Genomic DNA, 12289 nt, shown 5'->3' on the forward strand with positions numbered 1-12289 from the left:
GACATAACTATACTTAATATATAAGCACCCAACTTAGGTGCACCCAGATTCATAAAGCAAACACTACTTGATCTGAACCAAACTATAGATAACAACACTTTAATAGTCGGAGACTTTAACACACCACTGACAGTACAGGACAGATCCTCCAAACAAAAAAATAAACAAAGAAATAATGGACTTAAATAGAATGCTAGAACAAATGGGCCTGACTGACATCTACAGGACATTCTACCCAAAATCCACTGAATATACTTTCTTCTCATCAGCTCATGGGACATTCTCCAAGATTGACCATATCCTAGCACATAAAGCATGCCTTAAAAAATTAAAAAAAAAATAGAAATTATGCCATGCATCTTCTCAGATCACAGCGGAATAAAAGTAATAATGAACTCTAACAGAAATTCGCATTCCTACTCAAAGTCATGGAAGCTAAACAACCTTCTCCTGAATGATTATTTTATAAATAAAGGAAACCAAGACGGAAATCAAAAGATTCTTTGAATTAAATGACAAAGGAAACACAACTTATCAAAATCTCTGGGACACAGCTAAAGCAGTCCTGAGAGGAAAATTTATTTCCATAAATGGCTATATCAAAAAGACAGAAAACTTACAAATAGACAATCTAACAAATAGACTCAAAGAGCTGGAGAAGGAAGAACAGACCGACTCCAAACCTGGCAGAAGGAGAGAAATTATTAAGATCAAATCAGAACTAAATGAAAAGGACAACAAACAAACCATAAGGGAGATTAATAAAACAAAAAGTTGGTTCTTTGAAAAAATAAACAAGACAGACACACCTCTGGCTCGACTAACCAAGAGCAGAAAAGAAAAAACTCTAATAACCTCCATCAGGAACATGAAAGGAGAAATCACGACTGATGCCACAGAGATACATGATATCATCTATGAATTCTACAAAAATCTTTATGCACACAAACTGGAAAATGTGGAGGAAATGGACAAATTTTTAGAAACACACAGCCTTCCCAGGCTCAACCAGAAAGAAATAGAATTCCTGAATAGACCAATATCTAGATCTGAAATCGAAACAGCAATAAAAAACCTTCCCAAAAAAGAAAAGCCCTGGACCAGATGGGTTCACACCTGAATTTTACCATACCTACAAAGAAGAACTGGTGCCCATCCTACATAATCTATTCTCCAATATCGAGAAGGATAGAATTCTCCCCAACACATTTTACCAAGCCAACATAATTTTGATACCAAAACCAGGAAAGGATGCAACAAAAAAAAGAAAACTACAGACCAATCTCCCTTATGAATATAGATGCAAAAATTCTCAATAAAATCCTAGCAAATCGAATCCAAGTGCTTATCAAAAAAATAATCCATCATGACCAAATGGGCTTCATCCCAGAGATGCAGGGATGGTTTAACATACGCAAATCTATAAATGTAATTCACCACATAAATAGAAGGAAAAATAAAGATCACATCATCCTCTCAATAGATGCAGAAAAAGCATTTGACAAAATTCAACACCCTTTTATAATAAGAACACTTAACAAAATAGGCATAGACAGGGCCTATCTAAAAATGATACAAGCCATATATGACAAACCTACAGCCAACACCATACTGAATGGGGAAAAACTGAAAGCATTCCCACTTCGAACTGGAACCAGACAAGGCTGCCCACTGTCCCCATTACTTTTCAACATAGTATTGGAAGTCCTTGCGAGAGCTATCAGGCAAGAGAGCAGAATCAAGGGAGTCCAAATAGGGAAAGAAGAGATCAAACTCTCACTCTTTGCTGATGATATGATGTTATATCTAGAAAACCCCAAGGATTCAACCAAGAGACTCCTGGAATGAATCAATGAATTCAGTAAAGTCTCAGGATACAAAATCAATACACACAAATCAGAGGCATTCATATATGCCAATAACAGTCAAACGGAGAACCAAATTAAGGACTCAATACCCTTCAAAATAGCAACAAAGAAAATAAAATACCTAGGAATATATTTAACTAAGGAGGTAGAGGACCTCTATAGGGAGAACTATGAAACACTGAGGAAGGAAATCGCAGAGCATGTAAATAGGTGGAAAACCATACCATGCTCGTGGATGGGAAGAATCAACATTGTTAAAATGTCTATACTGCCCAAAGTTATCTACAGATTCAATGCAATCCCTATTAAATTACCAACATCATTTTTCACAGATATAGAAAAAATAATTTTACGCTTTGTATGGAACCAGAGAAGACCCCATTTAGCAAAAGCAATTTTAAGCAACAAAAACAAAATGGGAGGTATTAATTTGCCAGACTTCAAACTATACTACAAGGCTGTGATTATTAAAACTGCTTGGTATTGGCACAAGTGCAGGGACACAGAACAGAAAATCCAAATATAAAACCATCCTCATACAGCCATCTAATCTTTGACAAAGCAGACAAAAACATACTTTGGGGAAAAGATTCGTTATTTAATAAATGGTGCTGGGAAAACTGGATAGCCACATGTAGAAGACTAAAACAGGACCCACAGCTTTCACCTCTCACAAAAATCAAATCACGGTGGATAACAGACTTAAACCTTAGGTGGGAAACTATTAGAATTCTAGAAGAAAATGTAGGAAAGACTCTTACAGACATGGCCTAGGCAAAGAATTTATTAAGAAGACTTCTAAGGCAATCACAGCAACAACAAAAATAAATAAATGGGACCTGATCAAATTAAAAAGCTTCTGCACAGCCAAAGAAACAGTCATGAGAGTAAACAAACAACCTACAGAATGAGAAAAAATTTTCACATACTACACATCAGATTAAGGACTGATAACAAGAATCTATTTAGAACTCAGGAAAATCAGTAAGAAAAAATCGAACAACCCTATCAAAAAGTGGGCAAAGGACATGAATAGAAATTTTTCAAAAGAAGATATAAAAATGGCTAACAAACATATGAAAAAATGTTCAACATCTCTAATCATCAGGGAAATGCAAATCAAAACCACAATGAGATATCACTTAACTCCAGTGAGAATGGCCTTTATCAAAAAGTACCAAAACAATACATGTTGGCATGGATGCGGAGAGACAGGAACACTCATACACTGCTAGTGGGACTGTAAACTAGTGCAACCCCTATGGAAACCAATATGGAGATACCTTAAACAGATTCAAGTAGACCTACCATTCGATCCAGCAATCCCATTATTGGGTATCTACCCAGAAGAATAAAAGTCATTCTATAAGAAAGACACCTGCACCCGAATGTTTATAGCAGCACAATTCACAATTGCAAAGATGTGGAAACAACCCAAATGCCCATCAATTCAGGAATGGATTAGCAAAATGTGGTATATGTATACCATGGAATATTACTCAGCTATAAGAAATAACGGTGATATGGCATCTCTTTGGTTCTCCTGGAGAGAGTTGGAACCCATTCTATTAAGTGAAGTATCCCAAGAATGGAAAAATAAGCACCACATGTACTCACCAGCAAACTGGTTTCCCTGATCATCATCTAAGTACACATTTGGGAATAACACCAATTGGGTATCGGACAGAGGTGGGGGCTGGGGGGCGGGGATGGGTGTATACCTACTTGATGAGTGAGATGTGCACTGTCTGGGGAATGGTCACGCTTGAAGTTCTGACTGGGGGGGATGGGGGAGCATGGGCAATATATATAACCTGAACGTTTGTACTCCCATAATGAGCTGAAATAAAAAAAAAAAAAAAAGAAAAGAAAAATGTCCCTGGCATAAATGTGGAAGACAAATTTGAGGTAAAGGGAGGACACCTAGAAATAGTGAGGCCAGTTGAGAAATAACAGAAGTAATCCACCTGAGAGATGTCGCTTTCCCAAGACAGCTTTGGGAATGGAGATGTCGTATCTTTTTCTGGGATTCAGGTCTTTTTTAACCAATCTCAAAAATAGCCATTTGTTGCCCTTGGGGACTAATTATAAGGCCAATTCATTTATCATAGGATTTTGGAACTTTATGGGACTTTTTTGAAATAAAGTAGCTTAATCCCATTATTCTATGGGTTGGGAAACTGGGTCCCAGAGAGCCAAAAAAAAAAAAAAAAAAAAAAATGGATCAAGGTCACAGAACTACTAATAATTACAGAGAGACCAAATATTAATATCCAGTACTCTGATAATTTCCAGATTATCATTCTTTCTCTAACTAGGCTTATGAATGTTAAACATTTATTTTGAAAGAAAAAATTGAAATTTAGGAGAAAAATAATCTGTTACTGACTTTAGGGTAACATTATAAATGACTTCAGCTCATCAGAAATCACAAGGTTATTGCTCTGATATTTTCATCTGCTTCTCTATTTTGTAAAATATTTGAGACTACCAATAGAAAAAATGTATAAGAAATAACTCAATATTTCATTAAATTGACGATTAAAGAGAGATGCATTATTCAGCTCATTGAACTGTCTCTGTAAATGCCAGGAGAAACAAAGGCAACAACATTGGAGAAATTAGGATTACAACCTGCTCAGTCAAAATTGCATCTCTGACAATTGGCCTTAAAATATGTACCCAGGACACTTGAAACATAATAAAAGTAGAAACTACAGTGAATAGATATAGAAACTGAATTGTAAAGGTTGGCAGATTTGTAATCAATTTGGCTTACATTTACTTGTTCATCTTTTAAATGATATAATCAAAATACTTTTTCTAAAAGATAGAAAGCAGTAAGAACAGAAACTGACAACCTTAGAAGTAATTATAATTTTTCATATTCTTACTTAATTCTAAGTTTAAAGAAATCAATGTAAGAGGACCCCATTAACTCTACTAAAAACATTTTTTTTTATTATTTACCCTGCATTTTCACCCTTAGCACTAAAACCAATGTTGAAAAACTAATGAAACTAGAGAGCAAATACCAAGCATAGGCTAATACTTAAGGTTTAATAATATGAAGCCTACCTAAAAAGCTTTTTTAGTCCACTATTATTTACAAAATAGATTTTATTTCAGAGAGTTTCTTTTTTAGAGAATGAACCACTTGGAAGCAAGGATATTAAAAATTTGAGAGAAAAATACATACTAGTTTGCCTCAATATATCAAATCTAATAATTTGAACACAAACAGGTTTGTAAAATCAAAAAAGATGATGTATAAATTATGTAAGACTGATGTTTGTTAGCCAAAGAAACAACAAAATGTAAGTCTTTTGTGATATCCACACTTAAAATAATTTTTAAAAACATAGCAGTTAAAATGTACATGGAAGCAATACACCACTCTCTGTTTTTTTATTTTTATTCTTGGCCTTTAAGATTAAAGGGGACCTTGAAATACTAGGAAATAAAAACTGAACTAAATCACAGATATATACCAAATTCCCCCCAAATGAAAAGAATTTAGATATACAGGATTAAAATTTTAGTTTAAAAGACAGGGAAAAGCTTAACTGAAGGTTTTAGAGAAAAGCATCATCCCCCAAACTAAAAGCTACACAGCTAATAATATATCAAAAATAGCTCTGATAGAACATTTTATAAATGATGGATCTATATAGAAATCTATCACAAGATATAGTGTTGTTTGAGAACTTTGCAACTTGATTTATGAATTCTGATATTATTAAGCTTTTCTGTTAGAAATAAAACCATTATAAACATTTCTCTTTGCCTCAAAATAATAAACTTTGGGAAAACTGTTATAGTTTCATCATTGTATTTCCTGTATACATATAATATTTCCTCACTATGGAATGGGTCTGTATCAGTTTTATACTTTGCAAATATACATTTGTTAGGATCACTAAGTGTAATCAAAGATATATACTTAAATCTGCAACAGATAACTAGAGGAAATAAAAAGGATCAGCACTTTTTATACATGTAGATAAAAACATTTGTATATTTCACATACAATCTGATGAAAGATTTAATACTAAAAGAAAAGAAGTTTATTTTAATTAAGTCTAAATGTTTCTAAAATTTGATGTTGAATTTACTTAATGAAAATGATATTGTAAATTTCAAAACACTGAAATTTATTGATGCTCCATCCTAAGTGGAGAGAAACACTCTATGTAGAACATGAAAGAATCCAAATTATATCAATTGCTTTAGGAAGTTATTCCCAAATTTACAATCTGGGATAAGTATAAAGAATATGTTGTTAGCATGTTTGCAACAGAACCAATAAACAACTGGTTAACAAAAGTAAAACCATAGGTAATTGCCATTGAGATTATACAATATTATTAGGAATATGATTTAGTTACAAAGAATCGAGTGGCTGCATTTATATCTATTTTTCAACTGAAGATAAAAATGAAAAATACATTATTGGTAGAGTAAGACCCATGATAATTCTGTGTTTGAAACTGGAAGCATTCAGGACTTTCATTCTAAAGCCTGTCATCTTGGATCCTATTTTCAAGGAATTCAATCTGATGTTAAAAGACATGTCATAACTTGGATTTCAGACTTCAGTGCTTCAGAAATATGTTTATATACCTCATAATGTAATTATAGCTACCTTAAGACAGATAAGGCAAATGGTAGCAATACACTGAAAATATAATTGAAAAATGTAGTGGTCCAGAAGCACTTGTGGGATGATGTCTCTGAAAAGCTGCTCAAAGCTCCAGAGTTTGAAGTTAAATTTTTGATGTTGTCACTCTCAATCTATTGAATGGCTGACAGACAATCAAACCCGTCTGGCTGGCTGGCAGCTCATTTTGCTGGCAGGTGGCAAACAATTAGACACACCAATTTGTGCCTCCTGATGACATTAAAGCATGAAACTAAGTTGTATGCAGGGCCTAGTGATTTGTGTGAAAGCATTTCAAAAATAATACTCTTTGCCGTGGCAACTCATTTCAGACTGCCACCTCCCATTATGGCTTTGAGTAGTGAAGACGACAGACTTGAGTTACGTGCAGTGCAAGGCCGCTTCTGTTCAATCCGTCATCAGCGCCCCCTGAGACCTCAATCCCCTCCTTTCATCAATATCACCTCATCATTTACATTTGATAGTACTTGAGCTCCTGCATATATTAACTACACTGGAGACCCTTTTCCTAAAAAGAATTGAAATATGCTTTGTGCTCTTCCATTTCATTTCTACTTATGCAATTTAGAATAATGATTCCACTCCCATTGCATTTTACACAAATGCTGCTAGGAACAAATAGAAAGTTCTCTTTTTTTAAAAAGCAGTATTCTCAAAAGTGTAATAAATTTTGAGTAGCTAAGAATACTGGCACTCAGGTAATTGCTTTGTTAAGTTTTAATGAAAAAAGTCATTCTAACAATTATCTAAATTATAACAAAAATATTTTACTTAAACTTTACTTCATTGTATTGTCATGTAAATCACAGTAATTTTCTGTACATATTGGTTTATATATTAACACAATTTAAAGATATAATTCAAAATTAAATAGAAAACAAACTTTAATGACCCTAAATTATTGTACTGTTTTTATCCTTATAGATTTATAGATATATACAAGTATGTATGCTTATATGCATATATTTAGACAAACTTATAAACATGCACACACATATATCCTGGAACATAAACCAAACACATGAAATCGAGGACATAAATGTAAAACATCACAGGGAACATCAAGAAACATTTACAGTATCAGTGAACATCTGAATATAAATTAATACAAATTACTAAAAAAAATTTTCCTACATTTTATAATCACATTTTTTTTACTTTTTAAAAACTTTTAACATAACATACTTTATCTCATATGACAATTACTTGTGAACATCTTATCTCCTTACAACTCCGTAAATTCATAGAAGACAAAACTGATTTTATTTACCTTTATATCCCTCATGATAACTAATGCCATTTATATTTTCCACAACAAATTTTCAAGATCTCTAAAACACTGGTTAAAATGTTTATAGGCAAAGTTTAAGTCATTATTTGTGTATGAAAAGGATAATTCATGCTAACTGAAATGTCTTTACTGCCCACTTCTACCCCTGAACACTAAAAAATTACTGTCTCTAGTTAGAACAAAGTAGTTTGGCTATTTTAGAGAAAGTATTATGGAATAGATAGTATACTTTGACTATTTATTTTGAAATTTCAGTTTAAGAAACCTTTGATTTCCTAATTTGATATTGTCTTTCCAAAAAAACACTTCTTTGTCAATTACCTCATACTTACATATAAATTTTTTTGGTATGAAAAAGTGTTTTAAACATCAATAGCAATGATTTAATTCAGACGGTAAAGGGAACATTTTTTTAATTTATATGTGAAAATATAAACATAATTTTGAATATGCATCAATCCTAGCAAAGTGCTATTTTTAGTAATTAGTGACTAAATATTTTTCTAATACTGAACACGTTTTTCAATAGTAGGATATATTAGATGCATAGATTGGTTCTAAAATATTTTCTTCTGCTTCTGTGAACTATTATTTTTATTGAATGTAACTTGGAACAGAAAAAAACAATTAGCTGTTCCTAAAAAAATTCCTTTTATGATTTAACATTTGAATGTAGATACATGGGCCATATTATCAGTAGTTTAGAGACCTAAAATGCCAAAATGCTTTTCAATAATATTCACTTTCAAATACATGCCTGAAAATATGGCTTTTACATAGATACTGGAAATACCATGAGGAAGATTATCACAAATAATCTTTTACTTTTCCCATACAGTTACACTTAAAACTCAAATTTGAATTTTATTAAAGCACAGTATCTAATCTCAAACAATTATTATAGCATTTTATAATATTATAATAGAATTTCAGAGCAATAATAGACTTTAAAAGATGTGGCCTATTCCCCATTTTATACATGAAACAACTAAGTCCAAAGAGAAAAATAACTTTCCCAATGTACTGTCCCTTGAAGATGGATTATAACCAGAATCCAGGTTTCCCTATTCCCAATTCAGTGGGCCATCCACCATATCACATTGAAACTCCTTTTTTGAAACATATTCTTAAAATGTTTTATTTTGAGATCTAATTGACCTGTCACTTTGATAATCTTTGTAGTAAGAATCTACATAAATTAATATAAAGTTTTCAAGACCCTCCTAATATTTTAAAATTAACAGAGTCTAATTTTCCTTCTATATGTAAAGCCCTGTGAATAAATTCAGTACCTACCTGTCAAAGGAATGAAACTGCATAGGAAGAATAGCTTGCGCTTCCCTCTTCAATGCTGGATCTGGGTATGGGATAGGTTCAGGGCCACATTCTGCGATTTCAACAGGGGCAGCCACAAGACTTTTCAATATTTCTTTGACATTGATGCCTTTAGTTTGACTAATGCTAGATATGGATGGTGCAGGCTTCAACATTTCACCAGGATTTTCAGTCAAGCTCTCCTGTGATTTCTTCACTTCAGATGACAAAGTGGATAAGAGTTCACTCATGGCATCAGGGCCTGCACTAGTCTCTAATTCTGCCCCATTCAGGATGCTAGCCACTTGCTCCTCTCCAATTCCTGAATCTGTATGAGGAATTGAACTTTCTAGGTGAATATCTTCACCAGGAGTTGGTGTTTCTTTTTCCTTTGTAGCATCTGGAAAAGCAGCAGGTGTTTCTGTAATAAAAGAAACTGGTTTTTTTAAAAAAAAAACTTCACAAGTAAAAACCTGTATTATTAATAGAATGTTCTCATATATTATTGAATAATGAAAATAAAATGTATAATAAAAAAACTTGCTAAATGGGTGTGCATAGTAACAACTCAGTTAAAATATATCATCGAATATACTTGTCATTTTGCTCAGTGAGCATCAAAAAACCCAAAATCATCTGGCATTTCAAAACCTACGCCTTTAAAAGTATCAGGAAATAGTTTCCCTAACAATTTCTTAAAGCAGCTTATAAATAATTATTATATGAAGTTCTTCTTTGTTAGCCACCAAATAATCATGCAAGACAAATTCTTATATTTCTCTTTTTCCTTAAAAATATAGTTATTTTTATATCTTCTGTGGTACTCAATAAATAAGAATGGAATACTTGAAATATGTAAAGTAGTTGAAGATATTATTTTAAAATTACAAATATAATACATAAAATTGTGAAGAATTTTCAAAATGTAAAACACATTAAATGATTAATTCAAAAAGATAAATACTTTAATAATAGAATAATACTCCTTAAGAACTTAGCCTATATGTGCCTTTAAGAACAATTATTTAGGAATTCTCATGCTCATTCTTTATGAGTAAATATAAATTTCAATTTGTGAACGTTAATATAGAAACATATGTATATATCTAAATAAACATGAAATACACAATATTAACAATTAAAATACATGAAAAAATTCTAAAAATGTTAAATTCCATTATGCAAAGGTTAATATAAAGAAGTTATCCGTATAATATTACCAAATCCTAAATGATGACGTTGAAAAATGTATCTAACCTAGTTTAATGGCAATAATAATGGTCCTTAACTTAAAGTCATTTTGAAGAAGAAAATAAGATACTATTAAGCTACTATATCTAAATTATTTGCAATTCTCATGTAAGTAGATTCTTAGTAAATGTTAGCTATTTCTATTATTTTAATTTGTATTGAAGTCTATCCTTTAAAGCAAGAAGAACAAGACTAAATTATTTCTATGATTTTTTTCAAAATTTCAATGTCTGTAAGTTCTATAAAACTTCTCTTAGATTTTTTTGTTGTTATTTGTTTGTTTCCTTTTTTAAAAACGTTATTAGGACAAGAAATCAGGAGATTGTCCAGCAGGGTATAGGCTACCTTGATGTCAGCAAAGCATCTCACAAAATGTTTTGTGAAATCTTTAGCAACAACACAGAGAGAAGTGTTGCTTCAATGACAATATTGTTGAGTGGGATCATAATTTGCTGAAAGTTCTGTAAATTCATTCTAAAGGATTAAAAATAATGTGAAGGGATTTCTTTAGTAACAGGGTCCATTCTTGGGCCTTGTCAATTAAAGAGTTTTGTTCTCTCTTATATTTAAATTAATGGCATTACATTCAAATTTACCAAGCATATGAATTTATTAATTTTTCCAGATTAACTTCAGAATAATTCTGCCAAGTTTCAAAAGAATGAAAATCCCTTTCTTTCTTTTGATTACCCTTTTTCTTTTCATTCAAATTATATTAAATTTATGTATTAATTTAGGAATAAATAACATCTTCAATTATTCTTCTCAATATCCAATATTCACTTAAATTGAATAAAAACAATTGAATGTTATATTGTAGTTTTCATATTTAATAAATAGGTTTTAGTTTTGCCTGTTTGTCAGTTTGGTCAAAGATGATAGACTTAAAAAAATAATCTGTGGAATATAATAATATTCAAACACTGGAAGACCACTATGAAAAATAGAGTAGATTTATACTATATTGTTCCCAAGATTAAAAATTAAAATAACTACATGAAAATTTTGAGAGTATCAATAACATTAGGCAAAGCACTGGAGAAGGAACTAGGTAAGAGATAAAGGTAATTGGCATTTTTTATAAAACCTTTTAAGAGAAGACTAAGACTTAAATTAAACATTAGGAATAAGACGGAGGGAAAAGAATCAAGACATTTCTGAAATATCTAGCTTAAGGGAGAGAAAAAAAAGAATGGTGATATATCACCAACTGAAAAAGGAAGAAAATGAACAGATTTGTTCAAGAGAATAATGAATTAAATCTCTACTCAGTTTAGTCTGCAAAATCTCTGGGATATATTTATATCTGTAGGTCAAAAGAACAATAGTCATACATATTTGGATTATTCAAAATGAGGAAAGTTGATAAAATAACCTACAAATACAGAATGAGAAGATAAGATGGCTGAGGCAGTTATTTCCACTATTAGAGATATCACTGAATTCATTTTAACACACGTTTAAATCTATGGACTAGATATTTTTTGATGAGAAAACAATTGCAGCAAAATGTCAGAAGAGAATTAAATACCAATAGTGACATTTCTATTACAATACGACAGAAATTGTAAATGCAGAAACAAAATAAGAACTCTAACAACAACAAAATACAATGGGATAGTTACTAGCACGGGCTCACTTTTCTTATAGATTTTAATTATCAAAAGGCATAAATTCATGTCTAGCATTTAGCCTGAATTTTGCTGATTTATAGATTCAGTCTAGAGTTTTGACTTTACACTAATACATTGTCTATCTCTATTTATTGTATGTTATACATTAAGAGCTACACAAAAAGTTTAAACTTTTCAGGTTATATTAGACTGAAATATAAGCATTCTCTAGCAAACAAAATATCTAAGAATATAAAATCTTTGATTTGGT

The 12289-nt window shown here is 31.5% G+C and overlaps 1 protein-coding gene across 4 annotated transcripts in view; it reads right to left on the reverse strand.

Annotated features, from left to right (window-relative positions):
• Positions 1–12289, reverse strand: part of NBEA (neurobeachin) — a 563351-nt gene that overhangs the window by 364424 nt on the left and 186638 nt on the right. For all 4 annotated transcript variants that reach the window (XM_069467350.1, XM_069467354.1, XM_069467352.1 and 1 more), the window contains one exon: positions 9137–9575. In XM_069467350.1, the coding sequence (XP_069323451.1) occupies positions 9137–9575 (439 nt within the window). The remainder of the gene's footprint in view (positions 1–9136; positions 9576–12289) is intronic.

Source organism: Eulemur rufifrons, chromosome 4 (assembly GCF_041146395.1).
Source record: "Eulemur rufifrons isolate Redbay chromosome 4, OSU_ERuf_1, whole genome shotgun sequence".
Classification (NCBI taxonomy): Eukaryota; Metazoa; Chordata; class Mammalia; order Primates; family Lemuridae; genus Eulemur; species Eulemur rufifrons.